Below are 20035 nucleotides of genomic sequence, written 5' to 3'. Positions count from 1 at the left end.
TTACACTTGATGTGGATTTATTTCGTTGTGGGTTAGATTCGAAGTGGATTTATTTCGATGTGGATTACACTTGATGTGGATTTATTTCGTTGTGGGTTAGATTCAAAGTGGATTTATTTCGATGTGGATTACACTTGATGTGGATTTATTTCGTTGTGGGTTAGATTCAAAGTGGATTTATTTCGATGTGGATTACACTTGATGTGGATTTATTTCGTTGTGGGTTAGATTCAAAGTGGATTTATTTCGATGTGGATTACACTTGATGTGGATTTATTTCGTTGTGGGTTAGATTCAAAGTGGATTTATTTCGATGTGGATTACACTTGATGTGGATTTATTTCGATGTGGATTACGTTGGATGTGGGTGTACTTTGGATGTGAATTATCTTGAGTATATATGTGCTATATGCTGTGGAGTATATTTCTTAAATGATCACTTTGGCAAAGGATTACTAAGTGCATTTGCCTAGCCTGGTATGGATATCTACCAAGTTGACTTTCATCAGTATGGATTATATTGACGAATGATTGCATCAACTGTGAATCGCTTTCATTGTGGATTACAATTGTGAATCGCTTTCATTGTGGATTACAATTGTGAATCGCTATCATTGTGGATTACAATTGTGAATCGTTTTCATTGTGGATTACAATTGTGAATCGCTTTCATTGTTGATTACAATTATGAATCGCTTTAATTGTGGATTACAATTGTGAATCGCTTTAATTGTGGATTACAATTGTGAATCGCTTTCATTGTGGATTACAATTGTGTATCATTTTCATTGTGGATTACAATTGTGAATCGCTTTCATTGTGGATTACAATTGTGAATCGCTTTCATTGTGGATTACAATTGTGAATCGCTTTAATGGTAGATTACAATTGTGAATCGCTTTCATTGTGGATTACAATTGTGTATCCCTTTCAATGTGGATTACAATTGTGTATCACTTTCATTGTGGATTACAATTGTGTATCATTTTCATTGTGGATTACAATTGTGAATCACTTTCATTGTGGATTACATCGGCTGTGAAATAAATCGAATATGCGTTCCAGTTATTGTTTTATTTACTGTTAATTTGCCCGTTTACTTTTAGTTGTTAAACTAACATCGTCAATATAATCCAGTAAATCGTTGGTGTTAGTTTTACAACTAAATGTGGATAACATCGACTGTGAAATTTGGATTGTAATATCTGTTTCAGTTTCTGTAGATTTAATTGAGTGTATTAGCTGTAAAATGCGTTAACCGTAAATAATGCAATGGATCGCATTTCTTGTGGGTTATATTGGCGATATATGCATTACACTTAATTACGGTGATTGGATTAACTGTGGACAAACTGTAACAGTGGATTACATGTACTTGATTACGGTGTTTGTCATGATATCAACCACGGATTACATTGATTCTGAGTTTATTATGTTTTCTTTGGATTATGTTAAGTGTATGTTATATTACAAGAGGATTATACTAACTGTGCATTACGAAGACCGTGGATTATATATGACTGTGGATTATGAATACTGTGGATTATATATGACTGTGGATTATGAATACTATGGATTATATATGACTGTGGATTATGAATACTGTGGATTATACATGACTGTGGATTATGAATACTGTGGATTTTACATGACTGTAGATTATACATGACTGTGGATTATGAATACTGTGGATTATACATGACTGTGGATTATGAATACTGTGGATTATACATGACTGTGGATTATACATGACCGCGTACCACTGCCAAAATCTGTAACTAAGATTAGGAAACTGTATTTTTTTCCTGCATGACTATAGCTATGATTGTATATCATAAAAAACAAACCATTCCTTGTTTGTTGAAATAAACAAAATAAAATTAACAACAGTATTTCAGAGTGTAAAAATTCAGCGGGCAAGACCAGGATTCGAACCCTAGACTTCGGACTGTTATACCATTGCTCTGACCTGGTCAACGGTAGTATCATGGCCCAAATGTGTCCCACAGTTACATTGTATATCCAAACGGAAGTTGACGAAGATATTATAGGTATTACGGTATTTGTGTCCTCTCCACAGCTTACACGATGTGGAACTCAACAGCATTTTTTAAAGCACAACCACGTTGATATGTCCAATTATAAAATTTCAGGAAATATAAACATAGATATCTAAACAATAAGTTTTTATTTCCTGGTTGTCTATAACAATCAATTTACGTCACTGATGTTTGGACTAATGACCTCCTTCTACTAACTTCTACCAGTATTCAAACCCTGTCCCCAACCCCAACACCCACCTTCTAAAGTACTCTCTAGTGCTTTGTCGCCAGCAGGGGGACATGAACTCTAAATAGAGATGTAACTTATTTTGAGATGTCCCCTGAATTGCCTACTCTCTGTGTCTGTCTCTGAGCTCCGTGTTAGGTCTGCCTCAAAATGATAAAAAATGTCTATGCATATGACAAACAGAATACACTTTTTGAGGAAAATATCGTGAATTGTCCAAACAAATGTATACGGACCGCAAATAGGAAGAATATGTTACAATGACTAGACAGACAGGTGTCACAACGATTAGACAGACATATATAGGGAACGCATGAGAACGAATAGGTTACAATGACTAGACAGATATGTATAGGGAACATATTAGGACAAATAGGTAACAATGACTAGACAGACATGTATAGGGAACGCATGAGGACGGACGCACAGGTTACAATGACTAGACAGACATGTATATGGAACGCATGAGAACAAATATGTTACAATGACAAGACAGACATGTATAGGGAACGCATGAGGACGGACGAACAGGTTACAATGACTAGACAGACATGTATAGGGAATGCATGAGGACAAATATGTTACAAGGACTAGACAGACATGTATATGGAACGCATGAGAACAAATAGGTTACATTGACTAGACAGACATGTATAGGGAACGCATGAGGACGTTTATGTTAAAATGACTAGGCAGATATATAAAGGGAACGCATGAGGACAAATATGTTACAATGACTAGACAGACATGTATAGGGAACGCATGAGGACGAATAGGTTACAAGGACTAGACAGACATGTATATGGAACGCATGAGGACAAATAGGTTACAATGACTGGACAGACATGTATAGGGAACGCATGAGGACGGATAGGTCACAATGACTAAACAGACATGTATAGGGAACGCATGAGGACGAATATGTTACAATGACAAGACAGGCATGTATAGGGAACGCATGAGGACGGACGAACAGGTTACAATGACTAGACAGACATGTATAGGGAATGCATGAGGACAAATATGTTACAAGGACTAGACAGACATGTATAGGGAACACATGAGAACAAATATGTTACAAGGACTAGACAGACATGTATAGGGAACGCATGAGGACAAATATGTTACAAGGACTAGACAGACATGTATAGGGAACGCACGAGGACAAATATGTTACAATGACTAGACATACATTTATAGGGAACGCATGAGGACAAATATGTTACAAGGACTAGACAGACATGTATATGGAACGCATGAGGACAAATAGGTCACAATGACTGGACAGATATGTATATGGAATGCATGAGGACGAATATGTAACAATGACTAAACAGACATGTATATGGAACGCATGAAGACGAATATGTTACAATGACTAGACAGACATGTATTGGGAACGCATGAGAACGGATAGGTCACAATGACTTAACAGACATGTTTAGAGAACGCATAAAAACGAATAAGTCACAATGACAAGACAGTAATGCATAGGGAACGCATGTGGACGAATAGGTTACAATGACTAGACAGACATGTATAGGGAACGCATGAGGACGGCTATGTCACAACGACTGCCCAGACATATATAAGGAACGCAAGAGGACGGATAGGTCACAATGACAAGACAGACATGTATAGGGAACGCATGAGGACGGCTATGTCACAATGACTGCACAGACATATATAGGGAACGCATGAGGACGGATAGGTCACAATGACAAGACAGATATGTATAGGGAACGCATGAGGACGGATAGGCCACAATGACTAAACAGACATGTTTAGGGAACGCACGAAAACGAATATGTAACAATGACTAGATTGATAGATGAGAAGACAGTGATATGAAGGAGAAACAAAAGGTTATAAAGTGTTTGGAAGGTTCGTGACAGTTGTGAACATGCTGATCGAACACAATATACATAGACGTAGACACGTGTCAATACATGACGTCATCACAACACAATTGATATCATAGCACATGCATTACGCTATTATATCGAGACAAACATGCATGCAAAGTGTATCATCTATACCCATCCCGTAGTGTCCCCCCATCCCGGAGTGTCCCCCACCCCGGAGTGTCCCCCCCACCCGGAGTGTCCCCCAATCTCGGAGTGTCCCTCCACCCCGGAGTGTCCCCTCTCCCCGGAGTGTCCCCCCACCCCGGAGTGTCCCCCCACTCCGGAGTGTCCCTCCATCCCGGGGGGTCCCCCCACCCCGGAGTGTCCCCCCATCCCGGAGTGTCCCTCTACCCCGGATAATTATTTAGAAGTTCTGAGGTGCTATAACAAATTTTGGATAAATGAATGTAAAAGACATAAAATAACTTAATTTGAACATTTAAAGACTTAAAGCATGATTCATGAACACTTCAATTGTTGAACAGCATCACTTAGAATTACAAAATCTTCCAACATGCCTGTTACGAGAAGGTTTTGCTAAGCCATTGAATTCAAACACGAAAATCTGCTCTTTTTATTTCTTTTTTTTCTACAAAATGTGGCATTTGCCTGGTTCAAATGAACCATACAAAACTCTAAATACTATTTCGGACCACACACAGTAAATACATTTAAATAGTACATTTAAGGGCTTTTGATGTGCACGCAACTGCTTAATTGCTTATAATGGCAGCTACTGGTCCGATATAAAACAGAATTATGTGAATTACAGAAAATATGGACAAATAGTTCAAAGGTAATAGGCGCGTGGACAGACGAGTGGACAGAATGTCAATCATATCGGTCAGGACGAGAGCTTTTTCGGACGGACGAACATCATTTTGTCATAATGTATTGAAAAAAATACATTGCGGTTGATGATGAAGATTTGAAACTACGGACGGACGGTTAGATGGACGCATTGACCGATATACGAATAAACAAATACGAGTGTAAAGCAAGAGTGCAGTGCGTTCATGGTTTTAAGTGATTTTTAGATATAAAAGTCGACGTTATTAAAAACGGGAAAACATTTTGTTGATTCCAGAGGAATACCTCCATTGATTTCCCTCCGCGGGATCTCATTTTGTTCAAACAGTTCACTGATATATTTGAACTTTTCTATTGGGTCATTCAGTACATGTACAGGTGAGATGCTCTCACACACAATTGCGTTCACGCTTGTTTTTCATCGTTCCTCGCAGCTCGTGGGACACGTGATCCATTTCCATATAAGGTGCACTGTCACTGAGTACATTTTCATGTAATAACCCACGTGACATTTCTTACATTAGAAACGCATGACCGCGCTTAAATGTATAAATAGACTCAATAACAAGGAAAAGCACGTGCTAAATAAACGACATTACCATGAATGTACTAATGAACAACATGGAAAATAAAGTTCTTGAAAATTTAAAATAGTATACTTGTTTTCTTGTTAAGAAGGACAATTACCAAAATCCCATTTTGAACAGTATTTCTTTTTTATCTTTGTAGAAAATTTGACCTTATACCGAATACATTCCTGGGCATGCGTACTCGCGGGAAGATGAAGGTCAAGTACAAATTTGAAAATGGAAGGTGCACTCGGTGCAGATTTTGACCGTTGTGTGTGTCAAGCGACAGTGTTGGTGGACATGTGGAGTGGGGAGGTTGAGTTTTTGAATCCAAGAAAACCATTTTGTGATAAATCCTACCTGGAATATGGAAATTAATTTTGACGGTTTTGGGCCTTTACGTGACCAAAAAAGTATGTATTATTTTCCCGATTTCAATTTATTTTATTTTTGGCATTCTTGAACCAAACAGTGAAACAAATATTTGTACCAAATTTAAATTGTGAAAAAAAAAGACTTGAAAAATCCACAAAAAAATAACTTTATACTTCATTGTGTAGATCATTAGTTTACCCGTGGAGTGTGGAATCATGGCTATGAAGTCAAAGTTGATATAAAGATTGTTACAAAAATACTTGATCATTTTAAATAGAATGGTCATTCAAATTTCTTTTCATGTTTCGGTTATATGTAAAAAAAAAACGTTTAAAAAAATAATAAAACTACAATTTGAGACAAAAAATGCTATCATACAGGTAAGTATTCATAACATCGTTTAATTAAAGTAAAACAAATTTTGTCTGAAATATTATAAGGAATGTATTTCAACCTTGAAGCACTGAAATCCTTACTGAATCATGGTAAGTAGAACTCATCCCCAAAATTCCATGAGCTACGCTCTATTTCAGCACAGGGGTTCGTTACTAATGTCTGAAATACATATATGCTATACTGATATGGGTTACAACACATTTGTATGTGTGATGTAACCCTAACTCGATCTGGCAAACGGGGGGACCATCTTCACAGTGTTCTGCAACTGCCGCGTTGTAGCGATTTTCTGTTTTGCGTGGCAGGATGAAATTGCAGGGACATGAGTAGTTTTTACAGTGCTTGGACATATCCAGATGTGAAGAGAGTTTGTAGAGAGTTTACTATCTAGACACCAGGATAGGTCTGAACAAAATACTCATGCCCTTTTTGTGAAAGTAGTTGCCGTATTGGGCAAATTTTCTTGATATTGAAGTTATCAAAAAAACTGAAATTATTAAAAAAACCACTAACGCAAACTCGCCTATTATACGCCAATAGGGGCATGGATTTGTTACTAAAAATAGCCAAAATCACATTAATCTTAACTTTTTCAAATTGTTTGTCCAAGTCGCATTTATTCAGTCGTGAAACATAATACAAATGCAAAAATAAACTTTATGTGCATGTGGGAAAATACCAAAAATAGATGCAATGCTTTCGGTAAAGTACCATCAAGTTTTTAAGTAGCCAACGCTTTCAGTAAACATCTTTTAGCAAAATATTATTTACCTTGTCGTAAATTAATGCGATTTTTAATAATATCTTGCAAAAGTTACTAATAAAGCGATTTGGTTTATTTTTAGTAACAAATCCATACTAAACCGTATAATAGGCGAATTTGCGTATTATACGCAAGTTGGTGGCTTTACCCAACCTGCTTCCGGCAACTATTTTAAAGGCAAATCGGTATTGCTGTAAGTAACAGAGATAAAAAATATAGGTTGTGAAGAAATTGTGGAAAAGAAGTGTTCATCATACTTTCAACTCATGAAGTCTGTGGTAATGAATGACCTTTACCAACCTTCTAGGTCACAGGTCAAAGGTATAAAACCTTTAAATTACTATTTCTAAAAATTTAAGAAATAATGGGTGATGATATTTGGCAAGAAACATACTGGAATGAGGGTTATACAATTTGTTGAAATGAATGACCTGGACCCAATTTCAAGGTCATGTGTTCAAATATGGTAAAACGTTTAATTAACCTCTGAATAAAAGAGGCCGGTCGAAGTTCATGATATTTTGTGATGCATGTTAATGTCGTAAATTAATGTGGTGTGTTTGAAGTGACTAAATGGCTAAACCAACCATCTTAGTTCAGATAAAATAAAATGTTCCAAATCTTTTAACAATGATTCAAAAAGATACATAATTAGTAAAGTAATAAAGTCTTCAAAGAAATATCAAAATCAGTACGGGATANCTAACTTGTCCGGAAAACTCTTCCTTAATTAACAGATGGATTTCATTGAAACTTTGCATGAATGATCAGTATCTTATGTAGTTGTGCACTGGCATTTCAATTTGGGATTTCGACCCTTTTTGATGGAGTTATGCCCCTTTGTGAGAAATACTTGTCCGCGCAACTTCTCCTTAACTAACAGGTGGAATTCATTGAAACTTTTTATGAATGATCGGTATCTCATGTAATTGCGCACCGGCATCTTATTTTGGGATTTCAACCCTTTTTGATGGAGTTATGCCCCTTTGTGCGAAATACTTGTTTTATTTAGATAAGCAAAAGCATGGGCCCCAAACCTCTTGGTTATACAGTGGAGAGCTTATCAGGCTGATCCCTAGAATTGGAGGATATCTATGTATTACATCTATACATTTGAGGAGATATATGCATTACATCTTTCAGCAAAACTCGTTCATATGGGCTAACAAGTTTTGGTTTGCAAGTATGTTTTGGCATCGAGAGGGAGTACATGAAGTATGTCAGTGACCTATTTACTTAAATAAGTGTACAGCTCGGCAAATAAAGAACTCATTACTGCTTTGCATTATAGTTATGGTTTATATATGAGCGGGGGTATTAGTTAGCCTTTAACTTACAGTTCTTGTTTATATAGGAGCGGGGGTATTAGTGAGCCTTTGGCTTATAGTTCTAGTTAGTTTTAATTTTTTCGGATCGAAACATTAAATTCTATGACATGCTATAACATTTGTTGTGTGGAAGTAAGTTTCGTAGCATTGTATGCGAGAGTTATCGCCCTTCGTGCGTATGTGTCTCGTGCAGGTTATTCAGAAATGTCGTACATCTTGATAACGATCGATGGTATTCGTTGAGAAGAATAGAAGCGGAAACAAGTAACAACTAATTATATACTGTGCTCTCGTCAGTATTCAATCAGTTATCCCCCTCGCTTTGGAGAAACATTATGTGCCAAAAATGCAAAAAATGGCCGTGCTTACCTTATAGCTGATGTTTCAAAAATGACAACTTAGTCTATTTCTGACCAGTGGTTACATCTACCGGTTCTCGCATTAAAGAGCTTGTGTGTAGTATGATGTTTTCAACTCCTTGACTATTTATTTCACACAAACATATCCTTTAATATTTACCTTGCGCTCATCTTTTTCCAAAAACTGAAGCTTTCGTGGAAATGAGGAAAAAAAGGTTAAATATACAAGAATATTTACGTCTCTTCCTTCTTCAGCTTAGCAAATTCTGACTGCGTATAAATTGGCGTTTACGCACACAACAGAATAAACTTTATGCCAACTGCGTTCATTCTATCGTATACGCCATCAAAAGGAAGGTCAATCCTTGTATGGAATTCTTAAACATACCAGATTCTCGTGATGACTACTAAATTGCTGATAATACAGCTTTATTTCTTTCCGTAGTAAGTTTAACACATTACATTGTATGACAAGTTGTAAAGGTTGTAGATAAACTTATCTAATCTCATACAAATATAAAGGATTTACATGATATATATGAAGTCATAAACATATTTGGGCAGGAAAGAAAATAGACAAAATTAGCAACAGACATTTTGCTCTCCTGTATTTGCAGTTTCGATCCATTTAATGTAATTTGTTTGGATTCAACATGCTTATAAAGTTTAATTGAATTGTAAATGTACACATTTATATATCAAATGTTTTGGGAAACGGCTCCACATAAGTCGGAAAACTGTATATATTTTGCAAAATAGAATAGGTTTAAATCACAGAGGTGCCACGTGAAGGGTAGAAATCGGGTAGTGTTGGGGTCGATATATTTGGTTGAAAAATACAAACTTTGTTTATTTCAAAGCAAGTATGAAACAAGTTATTTCAACTTATATTAGTCACTCTTTATGGCCCGGATGTTAGCGCGCGGGGGATCTTAGTGTGGGAGGAAAGCGGAGTACCCGGAGAAACCCCCAAATGGTCGGGCAGGTGACCCCATACCTTTTCACGTCCGATCGAGATGTCGAACCCCGGTCGCCTTGGTGACAGGAAAGTGTGCTATCCACTGCACCACCCGACAACCCTGATGCTATATCAATTTAGCACCTTTAAAAAAACCAAGCTGAAATTCTGAAATTGATGTCTCTGGATGTTATGGGAGGTAGATAGGACAATAACAAACAAAGTAATTTATTAACTATAATAAAAGAACACATACTCACTCACTCTCATACTACCATCTGTAATTAATATATTGTATATCATTAGAACTTGCATGTATAAAGATAATACTTATAAATAGGGTATCGTTTAGTATTTTTCAAGTAAGAACTAGTATGATTAAGTATATTTCTGTTAGTTGCGTTAGACATACCAACGACACCATATAATAAAACATGAAGATTTACAAACCCTTATAGATTATACACAGAGATGATGTGATGTGTAAAATTCCTATAAAGAGGACATTCGAAGAAAAACTGTATTGTATTCTATTTTGTATGTGGAAGCGCGGTGATGGAGGTATTTGATTAAATCCCAGCTCATTATGGGTCAAAACTATGTCTGAACGTACCTTAACTCAGGGAACCCCTCTTAAATTCATTTTTTTCGTATGAAAGCATTGTCCGAGTCGAGTTAAGAAACGTTGGTCAAACTTTGGCCCGACATTTTCACCCATGACAACTGTTATAAAAGTGTCATAATTATCGGACAATTACAAACGGTCCCATTTTCCTGATTATCAACATTAGTAGGGCACTTAGACATACGAACGGCGAGTAATGGCAACCACTTGAACCACTTGAACCAATAATTACGTGAATAATTAACGCCTGCCTCCCAATTGATTAGTCTAGACTGTCAATTAACATAGGAGTAAAAATAAGATACTTAATTAGTGAATCGGGGGGTCGGCAACTTCATGGCAGCCTGAACAAATTAAGTCAATGGATTTTTTTTAAGTGATGGGGTCAAGAAATTTGGGTTAGAAGAGTAATACAATATAATAAGACTGGCTGTTTGTAATGATAAGAAAATGGTATGGTTTTTATTCAACAATGGCGAATGAATGATGCAGAAACTTGCACGAGTTGCTTCCCTTAGGCCCCAAGTCCTAATTGTAGAGTAGAGAATCCAATTAAATCAATCTTAAAATCGCATTCAATATAGCGATTCTGACAAAATAAATAAATCATTAAAATAAATAACGCACAAAATACTTACGACCATTTTGAGGAAAGTAGATAAACAAGTGTCTTTGTCACAGAAGTATGCAGATCCCCGTAAATGTTTTGTTTGTTTACGGTCCCAATAAAACCGTAAATTAGCTTTGAACTCCAACCTATGACATATGTTCACAGTGGTACTAAAACAACACTAATCTCCCAACGGTAACACGACATCGGGTTTCTAACGTTAAGTAACTCCGGTAATATATCGTCAAAGACGGTGTTTTCATAACCCTGATTGGTTTTTTCATTGACACTAACTACCGTTTAAACCTCTCCGACTTGAGTAATGAATTGGCAGAATGGTTTTACGTCAAATATTGAGTGGACATTGAAAGATGACCTATCGTGTCTCCTGTAGAATTAGATGGGCTTGACTCGTAGAGTAATTCGGAGGTGCTCGTATCAGTTTCAAACTGTAGCTTTACCTACTGTAAAATTTATACTTAAGGTCACAGAATTGTAATCTATGGGTCATCAATGTTCGAGGTTTATCAGAATGAAAAGAAAACGATCAAATTCTGACTCTGAGGAGCACCCCTGCAGTAAGAAAAGCAGTAAGTGAATTTAAATATTTTCTTACATTTTTGTTGAAAACTAACAATTTTCAGATCACCTGTACAAATGAAGGTATTTTTTTGCTGTCGTATCCCACTTTTTTATCCGATTTTCAAACCATTTTCTTTTTAAATCGGACGTTGTTATGATAAATTTGAGCTAACTAATTAATTGATAATTAAAACAGTGTCCATTAGTCTATTTCCGGTCATTTCGCTTCACAAATTAGAACAAATTAGTAATATTGTACCAACTAGACTGTCGTAGTGAATTTATGAAGTAGAACGTGTGGACATTTTTAACGCCTAGTGTGTTAACGATTTAGGAAGTATATGTTTTGGGTGTGATGTGATCCCCGGGGGGACAGGCAGTCAGTTATACCTGGGTGAGTGGACAGGTGTGAGGTTTAGAAACAGTGATCTACAGTGGAGTATATAGTTCGCATCTCTTCCTTCTCGTACTCATGTTTGAATATCTTGGATCTTGTACACACAAAAAACACCACTTGTTTATATTTTGAAAGAAAGAAAAAGATCTTAAAATGGAGATGGATCAAGGTAAGCTCTTTGTTGCAAATATAGGAGTTTGATTATCGTTGTTTTTGTAGTCGTTAATGATTGTTTTGGTAATGTTCTGTAAGGGAACAAATGACGGTATGAAATCAATTTTTATCACATTGTTTGTATGCTAAGCTTAATGTGCACATTTTCAAATTATTTTTAAATGGATCACATCACATGCATTAAAACCAACTAGGTAACTGTAAATTACAAGTGCATAACATCGATTTCATGACTTTTTTGCAATGACGGGTTGTCTGCCCTTTGACCACTGCGGTAAACACCACTTGCTACATTTGATCTGTGCGTTGAAAAACATTTAAGGATTTATTTGTATAGACATTCTTTTTAAACCCATAACGGAAACAATAGAATGGTGTTATTCCTATAAAGCGCTTCCACATTCTTTCGATTGATTAAGCCACAGATAAACACAATATGTAGCATACCGGCTACCGCGGCACTAACAAGTATAACATTCTTTATTGACATTCCTTATAAATAATTCTCGTTTGAAAGTAACTGTCAACAGATTTTGAAATTTATTATTCAGTGATAATATATTATTGTTACAATATTTATTGCTAAACTTTCCTTCGATCATTCCAATGATTTTGTCGGACGGTTCTAACCTAAATTAGATTTTTTTGTTTATATAATTTTCGTCAAACAAGGGTCGATAAAAGTTTATTTCTGACGTATTTAGGTTTATTTTAGGTTTTCTCTTCAACGAATGGCACGATTCTCATGGCATTAAATGAAGCATGAAGTTTAAATAATAGGTTTTGATCGGAATATGTGTATTATTTTCATGTGTTGATAGTTAATTTGTAGTATTGAGCGGTTAATTTTGACAGAATTTTTAATGTTTTGCGTATTATTCTTATCTGGTGGAGTTACCTGCCCTTTGACCGTTAGCATTGCTAGTATTAGATTTTCTTGACTTATCAATCAATGTTCCTATTTAAACGCTATCAATGTTCCTATTTAAAGGCAAGTCTATATAAATTTTATGTGTGACGCTTTGGTCTGATAAACAGTCATTTGTTACGCCTTTCCATACTGAGAGTGAAATAAGTGAACGCCACTGTGTGAAAACCCCTATGGGAACGCTGTGACTAGTGATGAACACGATTGTTTTGGTATTCACGGCTCAGTGAGTTTACGCCTACGTATTTTAAATGGAATGCACGCTAGCGTTACGTATGTACGATCAATGGAGAGGAATGTCGATAGCGTCAATTCTGTAACTCTCACACACGAGGCTTGTGATTAAAAGTAGAACTTACTCCTACTTTTAACGTTAGGCTTAAAACCGGTACACAAGTATATCCGTCTGGGATCCAATGATTTGTCCAGCCACATACAAAATCGATTTATTAAAAGTGGTTTTCGACAATATCCAATTGTAAACATTGTGTGTCGAGTTTGTAAGTAGATTTACCTGTGGAGCAAATCTCGTCATATCAAGGAATTTTATCTATTTATATTTTATGTCGCGTACGATACACATCCAGCGTACCCGTGGGAACATACTTACCTGAGTTTACTCACCTGTAATAAACATAATTGGTGGGTGTCTCTGTAAGGAGTCATGCAGACTATTGTTCTTTCTATGTTATGCTTTTATAAAAATCGTTTACCTAAAGCGGTTTAGAAAACAAACCGACCCATGAGTGAAATGCAAACACATTTTTTACTCTGTGAATAACACGTGTCATACTTATTCACAGTACACGAGGGAAAATTGTTTAGATAACTTTCCCATAACTCACATGAAAAATATTGCATGTCCATCATTCGTGGATGTGTTGACGTATGAAATAAACAATAACCAAAATGGGCAGTGAAAAAGTCAATTTTAGAACCCGCAAGATATTTTAATCGTTCTAAATCTATATTTGTAAACATACATTTTTTTTTTAATATAAACAACAAAAGTATTGCTTGACGTTTCTTGTATCGCATTCAAAAGATTACATTGAAATACCACCATATGGTTAAATGTTATTTCCAATATACATGTATTTCTAATCTAGTGACATCTCAATTCAATTTAGTGAAAACTAAAGGTGGAAAGGTAACGATATATAAGCGCGTACTCATACAATTTCACCTTAGAGTCATCTAAGTACTTTCATATCACATCCTAGTAGGCGTGCACCGAGTTGCCACGCGGTATCACGGTGTTTGTTTGGGTACGAGTATGAATTTCTTGCTATGGGGTCCTGTTCTTTCTCGAACGCGGGAAGGATTTTCATTGGTCAATGAGCCAGTAACTGAGTACCGCGAAAAGCTATAGCCGTGAGTAGGGCTGGCTGGCTGCCAAGTTCAATGCGTTCAGCCCAGACGATATCCTTCAGCCATGAAGAAATAGTTCCTTGTCTGCATCGAATGTAAATCTTCATTTCCTTCCACTGCAGCAAGATTTTGGTTTTCTGTACTTTTTATGATGTGATGATCTTAATATTAACGAAATAATCTCGGTTTATGTAAGCAAAAAATCTGGCTCGCAGCCAAGAGGCGGGTACGATAGGCGGAGTAATCGCGACCCAGTTCTCGCACTGGGGGTTCAACGTTCATACTATATACACTCGTAGCTTTGAATGCAAGATCAAAACAAGACAGACAGTCGATCTAACAACGTGGCTTAGTGTTCGGATTATATACAATCATTCTCCATGTGGATTTTACAGTAGCAACATGCTTTCACGAAAGCTAGGAATGTTTTCCTACAACCATAATACCAACATGGAAAAGGATAAGCAAGGTAAATCATCGGAAATTCTTAGTGAAACACCTTATAATATGTTTGTGAAACCAATGATTCGGTCTGCTGTCTAAGAAGTTTTGATATTTTTACGATCTGGGAGTTGTTGTAATATTTTAACATGTTCCATATGTTTTTATCTTTATAGTGAAAGACAAAGATGCATTTCAGAGGGTATACACAGTTGGTCAGCATTTGGGAAGCGGAGGATTTGGTACTGTTTACAGTGGAACACGCAAGAGGGATAATTTACCCGTAAGTTTACATACAATATTGGTCCATTATTTGCCGCGAAATGTCGATTAGCACGTGCTCTTTAGTACTTGAGGATCAACTTAAAAAAAATTCGATAGATATTCATTTTGTTAACTGTTCTGTTATAACAAAAATAGATATTTATACGATTTAATTTAATATTTTTTCTTTAATTTCAGGTTGCAATCAAAGTAATAACCAAAGAGAAAGTCACAGAATGGGGACAGCTAAATGGACATAGTGTGCCGATGGAAATTTGTTTATTAAAACGTGTGAACAATTGTGCAGGAGTTATTAAAATGTTGGACTGGTTTGAAATGAAAACCAACTTTGTCATTGTGATGGAACGGCCAGAACACGTGCAAGATTTATTTGATTACATTACAGAAAAAGGTGCTTTGGATGAGGAAACAAGTAAAAATTTCTTCAGACAGATTGTGGACACACTTATCAACATTCACAAAAACGGTGTTGTACACCGGGACATTAAAGATGAAAACATTCTTGTGGACTTGAAAACTGGTGAACTAAAATTGATCGACTTTGGATCAGGTGCTTTCCTTAAAGACACAGTGTATCTCGCATTTGATGGTGAGTGTCATGGATATATATATCAGTGTTGCTATATTGGATTTAGAACAAGAGCGTACTGCGATAGATTGTTACAAAACGTGTGTGCTATTTGCTGCTACTGTATACTGAGCTTACACAAGATTATGTTATAGCTGCCAATGGCCTGCCAAATAAGGGTGGGGAGTCTGGGGGAGCATCTCGTAACAGTCGTCTCGCGTTGTGACCTGAAATAATTGTCAGCTTAGAAGAGTTAGCTTTAGTGTATGAAGTTAGGGACCGTGAAATTCTTGCGAAACAGTAGGTTTTTGGGGTTTTCATCTTGTCAGACATTCCATTCCTGTAAAAATCCTGTTAGGTACAGTTTGTTTACACAAGCAGGTCATTTCGTGGGACTTAGCTCGTGTTTGGGTAAGGGGATGGGTCGTTTGGCTGGTTGCTATCAACGGACTCTGCTAGTAGCGTGGATTGGAAGCAAACGAGGTCACGATCATTTACTAAATCCAATTCAGCTGTGCTGCCTGAATAGGCGAGGTATGCAAGGCATTCACAAGCGGTGTGTGTATATACCTTAGCGCGGTATTTGTCTAGCTACGTCCTAACAGACAGAGGTCATAGTGGCGTACTTAACTCCGTTGCTTAATAAACTTTTTCAAAAGTCTATATCTTTTCTACCGTATTTTAGTCAATGCTCAATAATGGAAGTTCAATTGAGGGTTTTACATTATTCACTCAAATGATAAATTTACCAGTTGGTAACCAGGTGCTCTGGCGTTACATTACCTGTGGGTAGTCATGCGTGACGGTTGACCTAGGTGTATTTTATCTATGGGAAAATTATACATTCCTCGGACTCTTCATAAGTACATTAAAATTAAGAGTAAGGCGGCCTGGTAACATCAATTAGTCACTTCAATTAAAACTGAATAAAATGATAGATTTATTGAAATAAAAAAGGATACTATTATAAATGTTTTAAAATAAATAAAATGCTGTATTACAAATTCAATGTTTTCATACTTTGAAATTTTCATGTTCTTCAGGTACACGAGTATACAGTCCGCCAGAATGGATCAAATTCCACAGGTACCATGGGCGATCTGCAGCTGTTTGGTCTCTAGGAATTCTCTTGTTTGATCTGGTCTGCGGAGATATCCCTTTTGAGCAGGATGAACAGATAATGAAGGCCGAGGTTTCCTTCAGAGGACGAGTGTCTCATGGTAAGTTGTACAAAAATGTTAGCTCAACAAATTGAAAAAAAAAATAGAATGAAAAGTTGAAATATTCTAGAAAATCTTTTTTGAAATGTGAATAATTTCAATCTTCATGAAATGAAATTAATATTTTCTGTGTTTTTGTCTTTTCAGAAGTGAAAGATTTGGTGAAAAAATGTCTAGCAATTCGTCCATCAGACCGACCAACCTTGGAAGAGATTCTAACGCATCCCTGGCTAGCTTCAACAGTACAGCCATCAGTTGATAAGCGAGCACCCAACCACACAGGAAGTCAAGGAATCGTGGATGCCGTATCTATGAGCAGTCAGGAAAGCATGTGATGAAGGCATCCTACTAGGACCTTGATTCAAATACCCGTGTTCATATTTATAAATTATTAACTATAAACAAACTGCAACACAGCAATGCAATATATTAACTGTGAAACCATTCCACAACTCAGGGAGCTGCAATGAATTAATTACATTGTCATATTACATCATATGTGGATTATGAGACGAACTTCATACAAATATTTGAAAGTGGATCAACCCCCTCTCCACGTGCCCACAAGCTCATTCAAATGACTGGAAAGCAAAAGGGATGTGAATATTTTGCCAAAGACCACTCTAAAATACAAGTTGTGATTTCACCATATTTGTTGGACTTTCCAAGGGTGGCAAACATGGACCTTATTTATTGTGATAGTATGAGAGAAGAGACTAAGAAAAACGCTCAATTTTTTTTTTATTGCATACATATTGTGAGTCCTATTCAGCCATGAATTTGAACCCAATAATCACTGCCACTTCAATGCAAAAAGTTGATTTTTCCTCATTTCATGTATTTTCTATTTATTAAGCTACAATGCTAGCCATATCATTACTTATTCATATGTAGGGTTAGATTAGTAATTTTTGGTGTACTTTGACACAACGGTGCTGATAGAAATTGGTAATTGCCATTTTTTATTGATTTTTTTTTTTATATACACGTGTATTTATTTTGTGGTTTTTATGATAAATCCTCCTAAAACAACGAAATGACTAGTAGAAAGTCATAATTAGATCCTTTCCTGTATTTCTAACTTTATAGATTAATCACCACTTTATAATACTAATACTTGAACCTTTAATCTTTCTGTATCAACACCTCAAAAAACGTGGCATCCTTATCATTTGTAAGGGGCTTAAAGGTTGTACTAGCACAATAATTGTAGCTTTAAAGCATTTCCACTAAAATCACTAAAACTTTTTAGAAAACAATTTTGACCATAGTTTTGCTTTTGACCATATTTTTGCTTTTCTAATTTTAGAAGTTTAAAAAGCAAAAGTAGTATTTTCATTGTAACGCACAATTTTATTATATAATCTTTTAAAAAAGGTTTGCATATATATACGTATTTCTCTCTCCCTGCCCATCATAGCTCATTTCCTGTATTAAAATTCATCTATACGCCATTTGTACATATGTAATCTCATTTATTTATTAAGCATGGTGTGACGTGTGAATTACTTGTACAAACGAATTAATAGCGCATACATTAAAATGGGTGCTTTGAGTGAACATTTCTGCATGAATGAATACTGAAAATATTGAGTGACAGCAGTTGGTGAATGGAAAGCTCGACTTTGTGTAAATGTGTTTATCTGGATATGAGCGAAATGCAGAGAAAATTTTGTAAAGTTGGTTGAATGAAATTGTATGAAGTTTGGGTATGTGCTGGCTTTTCCCTATTATCAGATATGGAACGGACGTCGGTACCCTCAAAACTGAATGTTTGAATAATGCTAATATGAATGCTTTATGTATTAATTTATTTATTCAGAAGAAGCAATTCTCCTTTGAATATGTGTGTGTGTGTAACTGAAGTCAGCTTGTAAATAACTTATTTTTATATGAAACAAAAGAAAAGAAGAAAAATCCCAGAATAAAATATATAAAATTAATTTCTGAATCGTTGTTTTATTTGATTTAACACTTGGACCAACTAGGATATCATAACGTGACAGACCTTTGAAGAAAAATGCCAGACATGGATTACAATGAAATGGATTTAGAAAAGTTAAGAGGACCGACCATTCTTGACAAATGACATTTTACTGACATGAAAGTTTATATCTGATAAAAAATTAAGCAAAACGTGTAATAAAAAAAAAGTGATTATGGAAAGATTCAAAATTTTACAGCTTTATCATTTAATTTACGTTTTTTTATCGGATGTAAACTGATTAAATCTGGACTGCACACGTTTTGTTTTACAACAAAAATAAAAGGACCTGACATAGACACTAGATATTTGTTTATAGGTTCCTGAACAATTTGGTTCAGTTTCATGTTATTCAAAAACCTGGATGGATTTGAACCTATTATAAATATTTGGCCGGGATCCAATATCTCTTCAGACATTTGTTATCTGTAACCACTAAACCAGCGAGGAAATATATAAAAAAAAGACCAAAAATGTTCATATTGATAGAAAATTATTGGCATTGGCAAAGAAAATTGGAATCGGTTCAAACATGTGACAGTTATTCAGAATTAACGGTTATGAGTTGTTTAGCCCTATTACACATCGTTCAAAACATCCTGGTTGGTTTTCCGAGAAGCCCATTGACTGACTAGTCGGGATGTTTACGAATGTGTCGCATACAAAGTTCAATTTAGAAACGTCGTCACTAACAAATATAAAATCTTCTGTGGTTTTACAGTAGATGGTAATCTAGAATTTTGTTGGGGAGGCGGATCTTGTTCTGAATGTCTGTTAAAAATATTGTTCTGAAAATCACCAAGAAATGCATATCATTTGTACTAAATGAACTGCGAAAGAAAATGAAACAAAGTTGAACAATGTGTCTGTTCTATATTACATTGTCTACTAATTAGCACTAGTTAACCGCTAACAAAACGTCATGTTCCCACGCCACATCTATACCTACTACACGACTAACAATATTTTTTTTAAACTCGTGAGACATAATTTCAACGGTCTTATCGCAACCACTACGTATTACTTAAAATTTTATATTATACCAGTTTTTGCCGTGTATGTAGGTAATAACATTCAATATACAACCAGGAATCCC

The 20035-nt window shown here is 35.8% G+C and overlaps 1 protein-coding gene across 2 annotated transcripts; it reads left to right on the top strand.

Moving 5' to 3' along the window:
- The first annotated feature begins 5856 nt into the window (after positions 1-5856).
- Positions 5857-17949, top strand: LOC110443861 (serine/threonine-protein kinase pim-3-like). 2 transcript variants are annotated; one of them, XM_021488297.1, is made up of 5 exons: positions 5857-5988; positions 15059-15165; positions 15345-15756; positions 16779-16955; positions 17103-17290. In XM_021488297.1, exons 1-5 carry the CDS (start codon positions 5943-5945, stop codon positions 17288-17290), a joined length of 930 nt encoding a protein of 309 aa, XP_021343972.1. In that variant the 5' UTR covers positions 5857-5942. The 2 variants fall into 2 exon arrangements, with proteins under 2 accessions (XP_021343972.1, XP_021343971.1); XM_021488296.1 differs by lacking the exon at positions 5857-5988 and adding an exon at positions 14731-14910 and having other exon boundaries at positions 17103-17949.
- Positions 17950-20035: the final 2086 nt, after the last annotated feature.

This window comes from Mizuhopecten yessoensis, unplaced genomic scaffold, assembly GCF_002113885.1.
Source record: "Mizuhopecten yessoensis strain PY_sf001 unplaced genomic scaffold, ASM211388v2 scaffold716361, whole genome shotgun sequence".
NCBI classification, from domain to species: domain Eukaryota; kingdom Metazoa; phylum Mollusca; class Bivalvia; order Pectinida; family Pectinidae; genus Mizuhopecten; species Mizuhopecten yessoensis.
The sequence above is the reverse complement of the archived record's forward strand: the minus strand, read 5'-3'. Positions and strand labels throughout refer to the sequence as shown.